Source organism: Xyrauchen texanus, chromosome 16 (genome assembly GCF_025860055.1).
Source record: "Xyrauchen texanus isolate HMW12.3.18 chromosome 16, RBS_HiC_50CHRs, whole genome shotgun sequence".
Taxonomy (NCBI): Eukaryota; Metazoa; Chordata; class Actinopteri; order Cypriniformes; family Catostomidae; genus Xyrauchen; species Xyrauchen texanus.
Genome location: NC_068291.1, coordinates 40629636 through 40651079, shown reverse-complemented (window position 1 = coordinate 40651079; position 21444 = coordinate 40629636). Strand labels below are relative to the sequence as shown.

Sequence of the window (21444 nt, the reverse complement as noted above, 5' to 3'; positions counted from 1 at the left end):
CGGTATCTGCAGTGGCTACTGAAAAATCCATATTATCCAATGTCTCCAGTTCCTCTCCATTCATTCTCATTGCAGTCTAGGAGAAACAATTGAGGTTTCAAAGGAATGTTCCGGGTTCCATTCAAGTTATGCTCAACTGACAGGATTTGTGGTATGACGTCTTGTGGCTCTACAGTGTGTATTAAATTTTTTTTTGGACTAGCCCCATTCACTTCCATTGTAAGTGTCTTAATGTAACCGTGTGTTTTGCCCTTTTATATTTTTTGTCGAAAATATTTTCTGTGCTAGTCAACGTTGTGCCACTATTCAAAAACTTGTATTGAACCTGGAACAATCCTTTAAAGTTATATTATTTTGTTTGGTCTTTCTTACACATCATACGAACCGCATGCACTAGTGAGACTGTGACTGTTTACCCAGTGTGCCCACCTCGTCTCACCTGCAGGAGGGAAATCACATTGTGTTTTATATTGAAGGGCTTCACTCATTTTTATTGATTTAGAGAGAGTGGTCAGGCACTCTCTGTCTCTCATCCAGCATTCGGAGGTCTCATGATGTGCTCACAGGTTTAATGTCTGGACATTAGGGCCAGCTGGCAGGTGGGGAGAATGTGTGTGTGTGTGTGTGTGTGTGTGTGTGTGTGTGTGTGTGTGTGTGAGTGTGTTTGTGCATATGAGTACAGATCTTTCCGGTGCTCATGGGAGAGCCATAAGAGGAGGCTGGCTGTTTCAGGGTAGAGAGAAAGAGAGAAAAGGAGTGGGCTTTCTTTATAAGGCATTAAGAGATTGTGAAATGAAACAGCTATTGATTGTGCTGGGTGGCGGATCCAGGTCTTTGAATCACATTAACGAGAGACACACACAAACACACACACACACACATTGGCAAATGAGACACAGAGACAAGGGCCCCCAGTCATATAGATAGTGAGTTGTGCCCCTGCTTTCTAACATACACGCAAACATCAAAAACACTTTTTATACATCCGTCAGTAGATAAAATGCATAGTAAATAGGATGACGTCATTGAATAGATTTGAACTGAATAGACTTCTATTATGCACTTAAAGTAGGGGAAACCAATATTAGTTGACGATACTCCAGTGACTATTTCTCAGGGTAGGTTTTTATTTGAAATTCAGTTTCTGTATAGACACATGTTGTACCTTATAGTATTGATTACAAAAAAAGCTGTTAATCATTTCCACCATTAATGCCAAAATAAGAAAATACAGTTCATATAAGCACATTGGCCTCTAATAGTAATTCTTGACTCCACACAATATAGGGGGAAAGTTGTCACAATGACAACCTATAGTGAAATAGCTTATTACAGGCTTTTGTGCAAAATGTACAGTAAAACAATGATAAAGCACAAAGCGATTCAAGAAACATCAAGAAATATCAAATGTAACTTTATAACAACATAGGGATGTCAACAAGGCTCAGAAACTATATAGGAAAGGAATAGTTCATCCAAAAATGATCATTCATTTATTCATCCTTTAGTTATGATGTCTCAAACTCGTATGACTTTCTCTCTTTTGCTGTACACAAGCGAAGACATTTTGATGAAGATATGATGTCTCTTTGTCAATACAATGCAAGTGAATGGTGACCAAATTTTCAAGCTTTAAAATGCACATAAAGGCAGCATGAACATAATCCATAAGACTCCAGTGGTTTAATCCAAGTCTTCTGAAGCAATATAATCGGTTTTGGGTAAGAACATACCAAAATGATAATCCTTTTCACTATAAATCTTGACAGCAGTCTCCTTGGCGGTCATGATTTCAAGCTCGATTACACTTTCTAGCGCCATCTAGTGCTCTGTGCATGCATCAAGCACTAGGAAGTGTAATCGAGCTTGAAAACATGATCGGGTCTACAGACTGCAATGGCAAGATTTTGGTCTGTTCTCACTCAAAACAGTTTGAATTGCTTTTCAAACAGATGTAAGTCTATTAGAATATATTCATTAGTGTTCTGTAGAAGAACTAAAGTCATACTAAAGGAACAATGAATACATTTAATCCAAACAGCACAGTATTGTTTATTGCAAAGATCATACCTGACTGTTAACAATAGTGTGTTCCATTTAATGAGACAATAAACTCTAGATAGTTCCATCAGTTTAGTCTACTGGTGCCACATAGTACCGCGGTACTCAAGCTTCAACATACCATCATTACCACAGTGTTTCTCATTCATTAGAGTTGTATGCATGGTAGTAATACTGCCGGACAGTAGTAGCATTCAGCTGATCTATTTGGAAGTATTTGCAGATCAGACTCTGCTTCACCACAGTAACGGCATGTATCTGAGCCCAGTGCTGCAATAGGGGCTACACGGAGCGCAACAGTATGGAACAGAATACTGTGATCTCGAGAAGTGCTTTTTGAAATTGAACTCCTTTTCTGGCACATTGCTTTGGGGCCGAACCTTGTTCAGTTGCGCTAAAAAATGCTAGATGCTGTGGCACTAATAGAGCTGAACATCGGTGTCTCGAGACATGTTTTTAGAAGTTGAAGTTCTTTTTTTTACTTTACACGGTGACTAAAAAATGTGCCACTTTTGCACAAGATGCTAAACAAAAGTGATATGTAAATGTAGCAAAATCATTGCACTGAAAACATAAGTGTGGACAAAGGGATTGTGGGTAAAATTAGTGCAAAAACATGCACAAATGCACACTTTGAAAATCCACTAGATATACAATAGTACTGCAACTGGCAACATTTGGCATACTGTTTGCAATGTACGACATTATGATTTGGGATATACTTATCCTAATCTCGCTTACTAAATAGTACGAATAGTGTGCGAATTAAGATGCAGCCAGAGTCTAAGTTTGCTCTTCATACAAAAGTTCTTAATAACCAGCCCATCACTCCCTCTGTGTCTCATAAATGCATCTCTCTATAAATTCTGGCTCCTCTACTGCTGCCTGACCTCCCTGATCCAGTAGAGACCAGTGGGCTGCCCCCCTGCCTGCCCACCATGCATCCATGGATTCCATCAAACCATCACACCACAAACCCCAATCTGTTCCTCGCCTAGCAGCTTGTCTCCATTCCCTCTCCTCACTGCCTCTCGCTCTCTGATTTAGGGATTAGGACAAGGGGAGGTTCGTGGTCCACTGGTTGCTGTGGCACATCTATTGATGTCAAGTAAGCGATAACCTGTCTGCCCTCACGTCTGATCCTAGCGAGGGAGCTTCGGCTCACAGTGGGACGGTAGCACTGTGTCTTGTCTGTCTGTTCACACAAATACACAGGCGTATCACATATTTCGAGCTAGCAGAACAAAGCATATATCACCTTAGATGTGAAGATGCAACTTACATTTTCACCGTAATGGCAAGCAAAACACACATCTGCCTTTGGAATCAACTTAAAAGACATATTTCAACTTCACACTCTCAAAACATAAGATTTCACTGTACACATTGGATTTTCTATTTGAATCTGGGTTTACAAGGTGAAGGTGATGAAGAAATGGATGCAAGGGCGTTTTGCACACCTTGAGACTCAACAGGAATGTGTTTTTTGGTGTCTGTAGCAAAATATATTTGATCAGAGATCCTCATTCCATAAAGTATGATATGTGCTGCTTTATTTGTTACACTCAACCTTGAATTGGAGGCACACATATTGTTATATAGAATCACACCTATAGCATTTTAATAAGATTGTTAGTGCATTGCATTGTGGAATACAGTATTCCAAGAAGTGTGTTCTGGTTGTGCACTGCATATTTTGGCAATATACGGTAGTAGGTAATTTATGCATACATTCAATTTAGTTACTTTGCACTGTCTACATACTGCAGAAATAGAATGAGTAGTATAGAATGGCGCTGTACTGTGAAATAGATACATTTTGGATTGAATATGAATGTGCATACATTCAAATGCAAATACATTGACCAGTATACATACTGCATATTGCAAAATTAGTAGTGTGTTACGAAAATGTAGTATGCTGTAAAATAAATGCATGGGCACTTTGCACAACTTGAGACTCAATGGGAATGTACGTACATACAATTCACATACACTGCACAATAAACATACTACATATTCCAAAAAAGTATGAATACTATGGCAATATGTTATGACATAGATGCAAGGACATTCTGAACACTTTGAGACTCATGCATACATGCTGCATACTGTAAAAATAGTATGAGCAGTATGCTATGACAGATGCTTTGTACATCTTGAGACTCAATAGGAATGTCATACATACAATTCACATACTTTGCATAATATACTGTGTAGGAAATTAGTGACTTTGTAACAGGATATATTTACAACTGCCTGCATTCATCACCAATAATATGAAAGAATTGTATAATGGAATTAGTTTAGGAATCTTGGCCGCGTTCGACCACTATTATATGAAAGATAAATGACAAACGATCAGATTAGAAATATGAATAAAACTTCTCCACTATTAAATATGTAATACAAAAGGCTCATTGTATCTGCTCACAATTTATATATGAGGAATTTTAGCTCAAGAAGGGAATTATGATTTATTTGGGGAATATTGAAAGAATTAAGGATCTAGAATTAAGAATTAAGGTCTGATCACTAAGGTCTGAGTTGATGTGAAGCATTTGTTAACTCTTTAGAGTAATACTGATGTCATGGCTATCTAAAATAATATCATAAATATCTTGAAATATTGTTCGAGCATGGAGCGCAGATATTTTAAGAATCAATTGACAAGATTATTTATTAAAATATACCACAGTCAAGTTCTCTTTGAATACAAACAAGACAACACACATAGAGAAACGTAAAACAGGTTGGTGAGTGAGCTGTAGCAGAAGGTGACTATAGACCATGTCCTTGACCATCGATACTTCATTTAGTATACCTTGATTTGCAGTAAGGTTATCCGAGGTATTTAAATAAAACACCAGCAGTTTCTAACAAAAGCACAGAGGTGTACTTGCGTTTTGTTGCATTTCCTTGCATTGCTATGGTTCTTTTGCTCGGTCAGTAGAAAATTATGGTTGTTTCAGTTTTGGACCTCTGCTAAAATCGTGGAAGGCGGGTAGTTAAGTGCTGGAATGATCAGGCGGGGCTTTGAAGTAAGGCCTCCCGCAAGGGAGCCTCACGACTCCCCATCACGTGTATGAGTCAAAGCGCAGAGAAGAGAACTCTCTTTGGAACTTTGCGTTCTGAGCTTTCTTGAACTCTACATTGTGTGGAACCTGGGCAAGAAGGGCTAAGAGCCAAGAGGGAAGAGAAGAGAGGAAGTGGCGGAAGAGAGTGTTCATCCTAGGCTTGGAGGTTTTGTTGAGTTGAGGTTGGCCACACCCCAAAGGTGTCTTGAGCCAATTAGAAGTGTCTTTACAAAGTCACAAAATTCACGCTCAAAGTACATGTTTTAATCATACATTTTATATCTTAAATAAAACAAATTATAACAACGAAATGAATTCACCCATTGCTTTCCTCTTGTAAAGGCAAACTCTTACATATCAGACACGATACATTTGGTCTGAAAAATAGTTCACTATTTCAACATGGATAATATATTACACGTTACGAGAAACATAATTGTCAGGGTTATTATCAGGTTAAACCTTGAATCAGTGTTCTAGGCACTTTGGCAGATTATGTGCTGGATAAAATTACAGTAAAGTAAATTCTGCACTTCCTGGATTAAGATGAGGTTTCCAGATATGTGTATACACTTGAAAAGTTTATTTTGAACATTTGAAGTTATGAGCAGAGCATTAGTTTTGTGTCCTGCTAAAAGGATAATAGAAAGGCATCATTTCAAAGAAAGCCTGCTTTTTTCAAGCCTTCCTGCACTTTTGTCTTGGTTGAGTTTTTAGCATATGATGGTCATGCTTCCACGGAAAATGTCTCATGCTCCCTTATTAGTTTATTTTCTAATAATTGTAGAAAATTGGTTAAATCGAAGGACAAAGACTGGTTCTGAGTGGGGTTTTGGAGGAAGGTTGTTCCTTCAGCTGAGTGTTAAAATCATTCTTTTGTTCCGAAGACACTTGAAACTCAACAGAGCAGCTTTTGTGGACTCCTTTCAGGCATCTTTGACCCATTTATGCCTGTTTTGGTATATATCAGCATAGCTCCTGGATTCAAGTCATTTTTGCGTAGAAATGGTTCATTCTTCTGCCCATAATTCACTACAACTGTGTCTACTTGAAGGACTTGAATGTCCTTTTATCTCTTCATGAACTTGTATGTTACAAGATTTATGTTACAATATACGTTCTGCATCAAATACACTGACATAACTGTATCCAGTTATTTCATAAAACATTAAGCTTGCTACATTATTGCTTACCCTTAACCTTGAATTGGAGGAGCAGTTTTTGTTATACACAATCTTCCATATGATTTTAATAAGATTGTGTGATATTGATATGCCGTATGTTATAGCTAATGGGATTATCACAGCTCACTTTTTATACAGTGATACAGTGATTTTATACAGCTTTTTTGAATACAGTGTAAAATCCAAACATTTATATTTGCACTCTTCTGCAAATGTTTTTAAAAGGCATTTCATTGACCATAAATCAGTGATAGATATCTGTTTATTATGCTTTTTTTTTTTGCTTTGGTTTGTTTACTCATTTTAAATGCGTTTAGCTCGGTAAAGGATCAATTTCAGCCCGTATTCGAAGCCATAAATAAACTCTCCTCACTTTCACTCTTGTCTGTCAGGAGTGATAAATTCTCTAACCTGCCGATCCATCACACGTCTAGTCCTGCTCACACTTTCTGATGGCACAAAGTTGAGAGAAAGCATCTCAGCTCTCGTGTTTGGCTCTTAGACAGACTTAAACAGTGGACCATCTATTCGGTATGTACAGTATGAAGGCCATTTTCAGTGTTTATTTATTTTAAGAAAGCACTATGTATGTTTTGTGATCTCAAATGGGGCACAGTCCTAAACAATGGTAAACATTAGTAAATGTGTAAGGTTTCATGAACTAACTATGAACAATATTCCTTTACAGCATTAATTAATATTTGTTAATGGTAGTTTAGTTTTGTTAATTCATGTTAGTTCATGGTGCATTAACGAATGTTAACATATAAAGCTTCTAATAAAAACAATGTGTAAGTATATGTTGAAATTAACATTAAAGCTGCACTACCTAACTTTGTGCTCTCTAGTGACATCAGTGGTTGAATTTTAAAATTGCAAGCAATTTCAGGAAGTACACTTTACATCAGTCGTGTTTCAGCATTGCTCTTCTGGCAGATGAATCTCATGATTTGAAATTTGCCTGTGTGTGATCATGTCTGGAGATATTCAGAGCCGGAGTCATAACGTGCCATTTTCATGTTGATATAATGTTATACAATTAAACATATGAAACTGAAATATTTCTTGCTTTGATGAAGATAAACAACACTCGTATCTACATATGAATGAATTTTACACTTATAGCACTTTTCTGATTCTATACTCAAGGTGATTTCATAAAAACAGGGAACTCAATCACCTCAATCACCAGTTACCAGTATGTTCTAATATTATTCAAGTGTTTTATCTACTATTAATGTTTGTATTGTACTACACATCAAATTAAGAGTTGAAATTTGTGATATGGATATGTTTAATTGAACACTTTATTATTTGTATATTATATTGTACAGCCTCAGTTGATAATGCAAGTGGACCGTAATACTACATTAGTATGTCTATGCAATGCTCACAATAACACAGTAAACTAAAAACATAAATCAAGGATTCAATAATGATGAAGATGCTTTAACATGAAAATAATATGCTTAAATATGCAATCATAAATAAATCTAGTCATAAATATTAGTATACATGTCACAGAAACTTCCCCCGACAATGTAGATACATCACCATCGGTCAATACACGAGTAATATTTGATTCATACAAGCATGACAAGCAATATTAGCTTAAACAACCCAGCCAGACAACATATCCAAGCATTATAGCAGGTGAACAACTTTGCCAAACAGATAACAGATAAACATCCATCCAGATTATTGTGCGCGTGTGACTGACTGAACTGTAGTTCCCTTCCGAGGGAACTCGCACTGCGTCGTTGAAAACGACTCTTTGGGGAACGCTCCTTAGCGTGCGCCTCTGAAGTATGAATGAAACTATTCCAATCTTGATTGGTGTTGCGTCATGACGTAACATGTGACGGCATAACCGGATGCATAAAAGTGACGCCGGCACACACACACATTAGCTTTCGCTCTTCAGCAAGCGCTCTATGTATATTGTTTGTCTTATTTGGTGTTGTTTGTCCTATTTAAAAGAATTATGTCCACCGAACAGTTCAGAAGTGCGTGCACCCCTGCCCTCGTTTTATTACGGGTAGGGACACGCACGCATTTGTGTGTGAACTGTTTGGGAGCGCAGCACGCATGCAGGCAGCTCTCGAGGGATCTGCCTGTGAAAGCTGTGAAGCACTACCCCTGAGAGTGCTGCGCTCCCGGTTGGCGTGCTTTGATGAGCACGGTCAGGCTCGCGTTCCCCACGGTTCTGGTCCCGCGTCTGTTGAGGCAGCGCGGCGATTGAGATCGTGGGGTTCGCAGCGGGATCTTGCAGATGAGAATGAGACTGCTCCGGCACTTTCTCATTCTTCGTTTGAGGATCCCCAGCCTACTGTGAGTGGTGCAGAAGCCCGTGTCGCGGCTTCTTCTGCCCACGATCAGGTCCCAATGCTCGAGCTCTCTGCTTCCGAGCAAGTGGAAATGCTCAGCATTAATGTGGACGACCGTGAGCCAAGCACGCCGGGTTTCGGCCAGGCTTATGAGGAGCTGGTTCAGGTTGTGACGCGTGCTGTGGCCAGACTTAACATTAGCTGGCCACAAAATGAGCAGGAACGCACGTCGGAAGCAAATTAGACGAGCGTTTCCTGCAGCACACGTCACAACCCCAGCGCCGGGTTTGCCGTTTTTCCCGATCTCCACAAAGAGATCTCGAGATCGTGGGATAAACCACATTCGTCCCGTGTCTCCACCCCCAGTGTGGTCGATTACAGCTATGTTTTAGGGGCACGGGATATGGGCTATGGGAAGATGCCTGGTGTGGAGGAGGCTTTAGCCGGTTACCTCTCTCCGGAGTCGGCGTCTTCCCTTAAAACCCCGGCGCTGCCTAGTAAGCCCTGCAGAGATACATCTGCATTAATAAGCAGGGCTTACATGGCGGCAGGTCGGGCTGGTTCATGCCTGCACTCAATGCCGATTTTGCAGGAGTACCAGGCCGATCTCCTGAAAGATTTAGATGAGGGGGAGGGGCCAACTCCCAAAGATATCGCGGAGTTGCGCAGAGCCACAGATCTGTCTCTCCGGGCCACTAAAGAGACGGCCCGCACTATTGGCCACTCTATGGCAGCTATGGTGACCACGGAGAGGCATCTGTGGCTAAATTTGTCGGGAATAAAAGGAAAAGACAGAGCTTTTGTGCTTGATGCCCCGCTCTCGCCCTCTGGCCTCTCGTCCTCGCACCGCGCAGAGCAAGAGGAGAGCGTTTCCTCTAGAGCCCCTCCTCCAGGAGCTTGGCAACAGAGAAAACGCTCCCAGCGGAAGCCCTCCAGCCAGGGGGCCGACCTGAGGGACGTCCTTAAGGCTAGGAGGGCTTCGGGGAAGAGGTCCTAACTGGGGTGGTAGAACCTCGGAGGGCAACCCCCCCCCCGCTGCAGAGCAACCGAGGTTGTTTTCGCAGCGGAGCCCTCAGGAAATCGGTGTCGGTTTCCCGCCGTCTCTGACGCTTCGGGCCACACCAATTTCCAGCGAACGCACACCGTGCCGTTCGCGTCAAAAGATAAAAAAACACACATCAATTGTGGTCACAAGAACTGTATCGACCAAATCCTGCCGGTATCCCGCTTCAGGAGGTCGAGAACAGTGCACGAAAAACACCCGAGACCAGCCTCGAGAGGCTGGTTCCCTTAGTAGATTTTGTAGAGGCATGGAATCATCTTCCCAACATATCTGCATGGGTCCTGCATATAATAAAATCAGGGTACAGACTGCAGTTCGGGCACCGCCCCCCCAAATTCTCTGGGGTGGTGCAGACTACAGTGGTTCCGGGGCAGGCTCAGGTGATGGAACAAGAAGTGCAATCTCTGCTGCTGAAGGAGGCCATAGAACGTGTTCCTCATTCAGACAGGGAGTCCGGTTTTTACAGCCGGTACTTTATAGTTCCAAAAAGGATGGGGGTTGAGGCCGATTTTAGATCTCAGAGTTTTTAACCGGTCTCTGAGGAGGTTCAGGTTCAAAATGCTTACTATTCCTGTCATCGTGAGTCAGATCAGATCCGAGGACTGGTTTGTCACGATAGATCTAAAAGACGCCTATTTTCATGTATCCATCCTTCCATGTCACAGGAGGTTCCTGAGGTTCGCTTTGGGCGAAGCTTACCAATATCGGGTTCTTCCGTTCGGCCTAGCACTATCTCCCGCACATTCACCAAATGTATGGATGCAGCTCTTGCTCCACTGAGACTTCAGGGCATCCGTATACTGAATTATATCGACGACTGGCTCATTCTGGCCCAGTCTCGAGAAATGGCGATTCGGCATCGAGATGTCGTTCTTGGCCACATTCGAAGTTTGGGGTTGAGACTCAACACAAAAAGAGTGTGTTACAACCATCCCAGTGCACAACGTTTCTGGGCGTTGTGTGGAACTCGGTTACGATGCAGGCACGCATGTCTCCTGCACGTATCGAGTCCCTTATGGCGATGGTGGCCGGGTTAAAGCTAGGCCAGGCCATCACTGTAAAGCAATTTCAAAGACTGCTGGGCCTCATGGCAGCGGCATCCAACATTGTACCTTTGGGCCTTCTACACATGAGGCCCCTCCAGTGGTGGCTGAAAACCAAGGGGTTTTCCCCAAGGGGACTCCATTTCCGTATAATCAGAGTAACGCGCAGGTGCCTTCGTTCTCTGCTAATATGGAAGAAACCTTGGTTCCTGTCCCAAGGGCCAGTGTTGGGAGCGTCATGTCGCCGGAAAACCGTTTCGACAGACGCCTCCCTCACTGGCTGGAGCGCGGTCATGGACGGCCGCTTTGCCAGGGGTCTGTGGCAGGACCATCATCATTCTTGGCACATAAACTGTCTAGAGATGTTGGCTGTGTTCAGGGCTCTGAGGAGCTTCCTTCCAGACATCAAAGGTTACCATGTCCTAGTACATTCGGACAATACATCAGTGGTAGCTTATCTGAACCGACAAGGAGGACTCAGATCGCGCCCTCTGTGCAGACTGGCGCATCAGATAATTCTTTGGTCCCAAAGGAAAATACTGTCTATCAGAGCAATATATATTCCGGGGGTTCAGAATCAGGGAGCAGACATCCTGTCGAGACAGGGGCTGAGGCCCGGGGAATGGAGACTTCATCCAGAGGTGGTGAAGTTGATGTGGGACAAATTTGGACCATCGGAAGTGGATCTATTCGCGTCTCGAGAGACATTCCACTGTCCACTTTGGTTCTCCCTCTCACATCCAGCCCCACTGGGGTTGGACACCATGGTACAGGCTTGGCCGAGGCTTCGCCTGTACGCATTTCCCCCGATCGCTCTGCTCCCGGGAGTCCTGGAAAGGGTCCGCCAAGAGGGCATCAGTCTTCTTCTGGTTGCCCCGATGTGGCCGGGCCGAGTATGGTTCTCAGACATAATTTCACTCCTGATAGCTCCGCCATGGCAGATTTCTCTGAGGAGGAATCTGTTGTCTCAGGCAGGGGGCACAGTCTTCCACCCTCGTCCAGAGCTGTGGAAACTGTGGGTCTGGCCCCTGAGGGGGTTCAGTACCTAAATGCTGGTCTATCAGCGGGGGTGGTTGAAACCATACTTAGCTCTAGGGCTCCGTCTACTAGGAGATTATATGGCCTCAAGTGGAATGTGTTCTCCACTTGGTGTAGAGAACATGAATTAGATTCAGTTAACTGCCCGGTGGCTTCAGTTCTGGAGTTTCTTCAAGATCGTTTCTCTCCCCTTCCACACTTAAGGTGTACGTGGCTGCCATTTCGGCGTTCCATGCACCACTGAGTGATGGGCCTCTGGGGAGGCACCAGCTGGTCATTCGTTTTCTCCGTGGTACACGGAGGATGAGACCGGCAACCAGGTCCAGGGTTCCTGCCTGGGACCTGGCGGTGGTTCTCGAAGGGTTATCCCTGGCCCCCTTCGAACCCCTTCAGTCGGCTTCGCCCAAGGACCTGACGTTCAAGATGGCTTTTCTCTTAGCTATTACCTCTCTAAAGAGGGTGGGTGATCTTCAAGCCCTGGCAGTGACGCCAGCTTGCTTGGAGTTTGCCCCTGGTGGAGTTAAAGCCATTTTGCACCCGAGACCTGGCTATGTGCCTAAGGTGCCGTCTAACCCGGCACGGTCTACGGTCCTGCAGGCATTTCATCCTCCACCTCATGTGTCGGCAGAAGAAGAGAGGCTCCATTTGCTCTGCCCTGTCAGAGCTTTGAGCGTTTACCTCGAGAGGTCCTCTTCCTGGAGGAGGTCGGACCAACTGTTAGTGTGTTTTGGGTCACCTAGGAAGGGGCTCCTGCCTCGAAACAAACCATTAGTAATTGGATTGTTCAGGCTATTATCTCGGCCTACAAAGTGCGCAATTTGCCTTCACCTTTGGCCGTAAGGGCTCATTCAACTAGAGGCATGGCGTCCTCTAGGGCTCTCTTATCGGGAGTACCCCTCCAGGAGATCTGTGAGGCAGCCGGTTGGGCTACCCCGCACACTTTCATCAGGTTTTATAGTCTGCACCTCCCTAGTACGCCTGGCGCACGTGTGCTCTCGTCCTAGCTGAGTGCCTGAGTTCAGTTTCACCCTAGGGCAGGCCTTTTTTCGGTGCGTGGCCTAGTGGGCATTCGTTCCCCAAAGAATCGGTTTTCAACGACACAGTGTGAGTTCCCTCGGAAGGGAATGTCTCGGGTTATGACTATAACCCTTGTTCCCTGAGAAGGGAACGAGACACTGCGTCGTCCTGCCACGCCCCTCAAGGCCTGAGAGCGGCTTGCTTCATCGCTAGGCTAATGTGTGTGTGTGCCGGCGTCACTTTTATGCATCCGGTTATGCCGTCACATGTTACGTCATGACGCAACACCAATCAAGATTGGAATAGTTTCATTCATACTTCAGAGGCACACGCTAAGGAGCGTTCCCCAAAGAGTCGTTTTCAACAACGCAGTGTCTCGTTCCCTTCTCAGGGAACAAGGGTTATAGTCATAACCCGAGACGTTTTTAACGGCGACTCACAAAATAAAATGGTGCATTACCCCTATCTACTGTTTACATGGGAATGAGACAGCCGGTTCTTCTTTCCTATGTTCACGGACATGATGTAATGACGCATGGATGTATGTTATAAGTCAGCGATTTTGTGCCAAATCAGACCCGACAGCTAAAAATACTAATAATATTTATAGGCTTACCGTAGTGAATCGGGGTAAGGTAAACATTGTTTTGAACACTGGTTGTTTATGTACTCAAACAATAATGGCAATTTGTTCATTTATAACCAAAAAAATTTATGTAGTGCAGCTTTAACCAATATTAAAAAGTGCTGTAAAAGTATTGGTCATTGTTAGTTCATGTTAGCTAATGTAGATAACTAATGTTAATGAATACAACCTTATTGTAAAGTGTTACCAATAAATGTAGGGCAGGAGGACTTGATTTTACATTAAGAATTTATGTATCAAAAATGTGTGTTATGCACCAGAATGGATCCAGACCTGAATGTGAGCTTTCTAAAACAATGCCTAACTAGTAGAGTTGGGAACAGAGAACTGGTTCTTTTTCCATTACCGATTTGCTAAAAAAAATAAAATAAAATACAAATTGGAACTGAATAATGTTCATGACGGTTCCGTTAACGTCCACCGATGTGGACGTAAAACTGTGCTAAAATACTCATATATAAATACAGTATTTCCTGCTACCATTTGGCAACAGTGCTACTAAATCAGTAGTGCAAAACATACAGTGCGACTGTTGTAGCTCGATTCCCCAACAAATTACTCTTATAAACCACTTTCTTTGAATCTACTATGAAAAGCATGCACCACGAACAGTGTATTCTGATTCTTCTTTTAAATCTACAGTGTGAAATATACAGCGCAAGCAATGTAGTCTGATTCCTGAAGGAATGACTCTCATGAACTAGTTCTTTGAATCTACAGAGTGAAAAATACAGTGCAAGCAGTGTAGTCCGATTCCCATACGAATGACTCTGATGACCGATTATTTTGAATATACAGTGCGAAATGCACAGTGCAACCGGTATAGTCTGATTCTCGAACTGATTACTCTGATGAACTGCTTCTTTTGAATCTACAGCGCAAAATCTACAGTGCAACCAGTGTAGTCTGATTTCTGAATGAATTACTCAATTGAACCGGTTATTTTGACTCTACAGCACTAAACATACACTGCAACCAGTGTAGTCTTGTTCCTGAATGAATAAATCTGATAAACAGGTTCTTTTGAATCTACAGAGCAAATGCACAGTGCAACCAGGGTAGTCTGATTCCCAAAGGAATGACTCTTATGAACTGATTCATTTGAATCTACAGCGTGAAATATACAGTGCAACCAGTGTAGTCTGATTCCTGAAGGAATGACTCTCATGAACTAGTTCTTTTAATTCTACAGCACGAAACAAACAGTGCAACCAGTGTAGTCCGATTCCCGAACGAATGACTCTGATGAGCCGAAACAGCAAAACATACTGCACTTCCTAAGAAATGACTGTCATTAGCCTATTCTTTTTAGTGAATCAAAACCTTACTGAACTGCAAGCCATTCATTTCATCATGTTCGGCTTGAAATGAACCAGATTAAGTCTTTGTTTAAGTTTTGCAATTTGTGATATTTTATAAAAATTCAAGAATAAAAAAATATATATTTAATTACAGTCTGTGTATACACACCATTTACACACATCTGTTCTGTTTAAATTTGAAATTATCTCAATTGAAAAGAGGCTGCTGAGAAAAGTACATTAAAAATGTTCTTCTTAAAAAGTACTAAAAGAAACGTTTTTGGAACCATTAAGTAACAGGGATCGTTAAGTGAAATTCCTTTCCTACTAACAAGCTACTTGGCTATTGGTTAAAAATAATTAAATAGCCCCATAGCCGAGGTTACGTCAGTGGATAAGGAACGTTATTTCACGGGTGGAGCAAGTTATAGCATTTTGATAAAAGACACAATAAGACAGGAAACCAGTAATACATACAGAAATCAGAAAGTAAATAGGGTTCATTTTTATTTCACGTTGACCAACTTTTGGCAGTCCAAAAGCAGATTGCATTGTAGGATACACTATTCTGCACAGTGTGCTCTGATTGCATACTACACTTTTTGGCAAATGTAGTTGATCATCCATGCGTTCCATAATTTTTTTTATTTTGCCCAAAATGCAGAACATTTGGGTGTGCACACTGTACAGTAGTATGCAGTTACTAAAGAGAAGTTTGGTAGTCAAAGAACATACCCTTGGTATTTTTTATCTGCTCAAGACAGAATATATGTTGAACAGACAGGCGGATTTGTGACAGCGGGATGGAATGGATACACTTTACGGAACGGATACAGCGTTTTGATATGGAGGCAGGGAGACATGTAGCACTCTGTCAGGTAGACAGGCTGTCCTTCAGACAGCTGAAGGTTAAAAATGGGCCGTGGCAGCTCCCCCTGCCCTTCTTAACGCTGGTCAGATCAGAACGGTCGGTAATGGCGTGAAACAGGGCACAGGGAGATCTGAGGAGATGAGAATCGAAGGTGAGGATGGCTGTAGGCGCATCAACCGCAGACCCCCTGTGGGAGCAGGGCCCACTCCCCCCTTATTCCCCCCGTTGGCCCCTTCGCAGATCTTCAAAAGCACAACCCCCCTCCCTTCCTCCAGACCCAGGATAAAGCCCTCTACTTTGATTACACTTAGCAACTTGAGAGCTCTCCATTCGAGAGTCCAGTGAATTATCAAAACCAATCAACACGAAAGTTTATTACAGCTACGGACACACCCACTGGAGGGTGAGAGGTGGGGTTTAGAGAGTGAGAATAAGGGTTTATAGTTGAAAAACAGACATCAGGCTAAATGGACAGTCTGCGGGGAGACATTCACATGGCTGTGAGTTGGAGAATACCTGTCTGATGGATTCATTGAGCCACTGAGAGCCAAACACTCTATTGTGGGTTTAAAATAGATAGACAGAATCAGGCTTCGTTACAAAACCTGTGAGCTGCCAACATAGGCAGCACTACTGCACCACTAACGTCACCAAAATGAATGGCAAAAGTATTGAGAGTTATTCCATATCAAACAAACCACATTTCAGAAACCTCTCAGACTGAATTCATTTATTTTGTTAATACTTTTTTTGAAGAAAGATAAATATAAATGATGCCATGGATCAGTATTCACTTTTGCAATATTTACTTTTGAAAAAAGGTGTCAGAATTATTATTTTGTATTACTCATTATTTTATTACACAGAGATAAGTAGGTCTATTACTAAAATATTATTATTATAAGTATTTCTTGTTGCATTAGATGCCAATGGTGTCTAAAAATTGAATCAATACTTTTTGATGTTGTTGTTTTTCCAAAGTTGGAGTGCCTATAACTCAAAAAGTATTAAAGATATTTTAATATCCTTTTAGTTTCTGGTTCAGAACTAACTTTTATTTTTGTATCTTTATTTTTAAGGCCATATCCCTGAGATATAGGGCTCTCAATGTTGCTCTCATCTGTTAATTTGACACATTTTCAGTGGTCAAAAAAACAAAACAAATGTGGCTCAGATGGTTTGAACCTAGTTTTTAAAATAATGTTAAAAATAAAATGTTGCTCTTTTTATTCACATAAAAACAGTGATGTCAAAATCTTGATTTTTAAAAAATACACATTTAAAGGTGCAGTCTGTAATTTTTTCATCATTAAAAAAGTTACATTTCTAAAGACATGAATTGTAATTTTTCAATATATGTAGGAAATCACAAGCACTCACATTAAAATGAAGACTCCAGTCATATCAGTAACCTTACTAAGATTACCTAATTAGTTAACCTTGCTTAAAAAAGCATGGAAATCGATTGCCTTAAAAAAAGCAGCTGTACATCATCGAACCATTAGCTGGGTAATTCCCAGCCAATCACATGTAAGCCATTGCTTTATAAGTCTGCTCACAATCTATCACATTGTTGTATCAGTGTGCTAACACGGCAACCTCCACCACCCCACCACCACCAGTTGAGTCCCGTCCTGCAAGGGGGTAGGCTCCTCGCCCCTGCCTCCTATCTCCGGCAGGATATGATGGTTCCGAGTACAACTTCTTCGGACCGCCAGACGAGGCTTATGCCAAAGAGAGACATTACATATCTGTTTAATATTCATCAAATAACTGTAATATAAAATTTCACTTAAGTCTACGGTCTTCCCGATAGAAGTATGTTTACTTGATTGTTTTTTAAGGCAATATGTTTGTTCACTTTTTTTAAGTAAAGCCCCGTCTGGCGGTCCTAAGAAGTTGTACTCTGAACCGTCATATCCTGCTGGAGATAGGAGGCAGGGGCGAGGAGCCTACCCCCGTGCAGTACGGGACTCAACTTATACAATTTTACAGTAGAAGAGGGTCCGCACATGGGGGCTGCCATGTTAGAATCACATGACCAGTCGAATACTACTCACTTAATCTCAGTAACCGTCCTGTTATTTGTCACTTTCCATCATTGATTAAAGTAATCACGACTGACTGTGAATAATACATTTCTACAATGGCATCTGAAACCGAAAACTATTGATTGTAAATGATGCTGCATTAAAGCTGCTAGGTGTCAGTGTAAGTCCAAGATGACACAAAGACAAAAGTTACTGAGAGCACCTTTAAGAATAAATGTCACTTGTGGCTCAGCTAGTGCAATAGCTATGTCTAGTTTTTGAATTTCAGAAATGTACATCTGCAAAGCTCTGAAATGCATCATTAGGGGTCCAAACACCAGTTGCTGAAACATTCTAATGCCAAACTCTGTTGAAATCAAATGACGAGTGAGGGTCCCGTGTCTTTCATGTGAGGAGCAGTATTCGTATGAGTTTATGAGCATTTTGAGCATTCCAATCGACCACTTATGAAGCTTCATTTAACTTAGGATGCCTCCTTAGAAGAGACAGAGACACACACAGAGAAAAAGGAAAACAGTTGTTCAGTAGGCCCCTAAGGTCACTATCTGGAGGGCATGACTGTGGGAGAAATGGGTTCAGTTTATAATGTCATTTGAATATTAGTTTATGCCGCGGGATGATGAATTAGAGGGATGGCTGTCATTTGTTAATAATTCAGTGCTGTGTGGAAAGCAGAATAGACTTGGACAAATACACAAAGATGGGCTTCATTCCAGTGAGGATCTATGAATAATGTTCCACTGAGAGCAAGGCGTGTATGAAGGGTGTTTAAAGGTTGTGTGTCTGCAACTTGCGAGGAGATTATGTACATTCTTCCAGATTACGTAGAAATATTTAATATGACTTATGAATGTTTGTTTCATGACTGGAGATAAAGCCTGAAAACCAGAAAACAGATTTCAGGATGTCCCATTGCATCTTGTAGGAAAGAAAAAGATAATATCTTAATTGTTTCTCCTTGACAGCATTGAGATTATATGGAGAACAAATGAAGACTTCTGCTTTTCAGATTTTCCTTCTGAAAAAAGAAGGAAACCAGTAATCTCACAAGTGTACTCTAGAGTTGAGAATCTCATTGCTGATATCTTTTTTTTTTATAGCTTTATACTCTTACTCTGTAATTTATGACAATTAAGCCCCCCACCCCCCAATAATGGCTGTAATGCTGTTCATTTTTGATGATTATTAGCTTAGATAATAATAGGGATTCTTAATAATGTTTACATTATGACCTGGTTTTATTTACTTATTTTAGTTATTTTTTATAATTTATATTTATTTTACCTTTTTTATTTTATAATTTTATTTAATTCAATATAAAAGTATTCTTTACTGGTTTTGGTTTGCTTTGTTTTGTTTTGCTTTGCTTTGTTTTGAACTGTTTTGCTTTGTTTTGTTTTTCTTTACTTTGATTTGATTTTGTTTTGTCTTGCTTGCTTTGCTTTGCATTGCCTTGTTTGGTTTTGTTTTGTTTTGTTTTTCTTTTCTTTCCTTTTCTTTGTTTTGTTTTGCTTTTCTGTGCTTTGCTTTGTTTTGCATTTCTTTGCTTTGTTTTGCTTTTCTTTGCTTTGTTTTGCTTTTCTTTGCTTTGTTTTGCTTTGCTTTGTTTTGCTTTGTTTTGCTTTGATTTGTTTTGCTTTGTTTTTCTTTTCTTTGCTTTGCTTTGCTTTGTTTTGCTTTGCTTTGTTTTGCTTTGATTTGTTTCACTTTGCTTTGTTTTACTTTGCTTTGTTTTGCTTTTCTTTGTTTTGCTTTTCTTTGCTTTGCTTTGTTTTGCTTTGCTTAGTTTAGCTTTGATTTGTTTTGCTTTGTTTTTCTTTTCTTTGCTTTGCTTTTGATTTGTTTCGCTTTGCTTTGTTTTACTTTGCTTTGTTTCGCTTTGCTTTGTTTTTCTTTTCTTTGTTTTGCTTTTCTTTGCTTTGCTTTTGATTTGTTTTGCTTTGTTTTGTGACCCAAACATGTTTTCAATACAATTCTTGTCTGAGATTTGTTCGTTTATATGTGTATTAAAGTCTTGTAATAGAAGACAGCAGGAAAATCTGAAGATTACAGAAAGTAAGAGCACGAAAAGATGGTCTAACATTATTTCCCCTGCACTGAGATGTCATGCTTTGTGTTTTGTGTGTGTGTGTGTGTGTGTGTGTGTGTGTGTCAATTTGTGTGTAGAGTTTCAAGCTGAACGTGGACAGTCACAGCACACTCAAAGACTGTCTCCTGGAGGAGGGACGGACGCTTCTGGAACTCATCACCTCCCACAAATCAGGTACAGTTCTGGCAAACCACACATTTATTATTAATGTTTGTATTAACATAGTGACCTTCAGAATTTAAAAATCCTCAAGCTACTGCTTCTGAATCGTCGAGCACACTCCTTTTCACATACATAACAAATGTTGTGTGGCCCGATGAATTGAGTTCTGGAATAAAGCAGAGAGACAGGCGCGGGAGTTGGCAGAGCACTATATGAAGAGCGCAGGAATTAAGAACGGCGAGTTCAGGAGTCAGGGGCCATTGCAGACACTCGTTCCTGCACAATATCTCTCTTGCCCTGTGATTATTCACCTTAAGAGTCTGCCGGAGTGTTTGGCAAATCCACTAAGCTGACTTCCTTGCTGTTGTCCGCTGGGTAAAGCCGGCTACTATTAAATATGCAGATGGCTGGCAGAGTTAGAGCAGTACCTTATAGTACACCGACAGCCCTGTCCTGTGGTGCCACAGCGTGCGACATCTCCCCCACCAACTATGCAAATACAGTACAAACATGCATGCTCATGCCTATACTATAGGCCTGACCAATGTATATCACAATGTATTTTAAGAAAGCAAAAGGATCAATTTTGACTTCATGTTGACTTTACATGTCGTAATTTAATTTTGCAATACAACTTTCCACTTTCTCTCTGACCCTTGTGTTACAGCATAGTACACTTTGTTATACTGTTAGGGTTCTGCCCTTAGTTTTTTTTTTCCTTTGTGGTTGAGCCCCGTAGAGGTTGACCGATATAGGATTTTGCCGATACCAATAACTAAGTTGGGAAGATAAACCGATAACCGCCGAATTGGCTGATAGTTTTTAAAATTGATACAACATTTACAGTAGGGATACACCGATACCTCTTTTTCTCTTCCATTCTGGAAATCTCAGTATTGGCCGATACCGATCCCGATCCGAAACCAGTGTTGTTTTTTGCATAATCAGTTTAAAATATCTTTACATTACTTTGTGGAACTAATTGGGTGTGCTCTTTAATATGTAAAGAAACACAAACCTCCAACTACACATTATTTCAATATAAATGTATAGCTCATTATAAAACACTGTATTGTTCAGCTCTGTGCAGTTTTCCACTGCATTCAACGTGCAGTCTCACGTGTTACCACCACGAGGCATCAGTGACAGTTTTTATTTCACCTCTAGAGGCTGATCTCATACTGTATAATACAGTGCGCTCTTCCCAGCTGGATACAAAGGGGGGTATTGGTGTGGCTTTTTGCCGATAACGATAGTATCCACAAAACGATGTATCTAGAGCCCTGACATGTATGTGTTCTTTGTCTTTTTTGTGTATTGTGTCTGGATTTAGCCACTTTGGTTGGTATGGTCCAGTCTGTTTTGTCTCGTGCTGTGTGAATGTACTTGGGTTTGTGTTTTTCCCTTGTGCATTGGTGTCTGTCTTCAGTGATAACTCCGCCCTCTCATTTGCCTTCTTATCTCTCTGGTTATTTGTTAATGTGTTTCACCTACCTTCCTCATTTACCTCTTGA

At 41.2% G+C, this 21444-nt stretch overlaps 1 protein-coding gene across 1 annotated transcript in view; it reads left to right on the top strand.

The window, feature by feature from the left end:
* Positions 1–21444, top strand: part of akap6 (A kinase (PRKA) anchor protein 6) — a 210068-nt gene that overhangs the window by 56621 nt on the left and 132003 nt on the right. The window contains exon 6 of the mRNA XM_052146055.1: positions 19846–19942. Within this exon, the coding sequence (XP_052002015.1) occupies positions 19846–19942 (97 nt within the window). The remainder of the gene's footprint in view (positions 1–19845; positions 19943–21444) is intronic.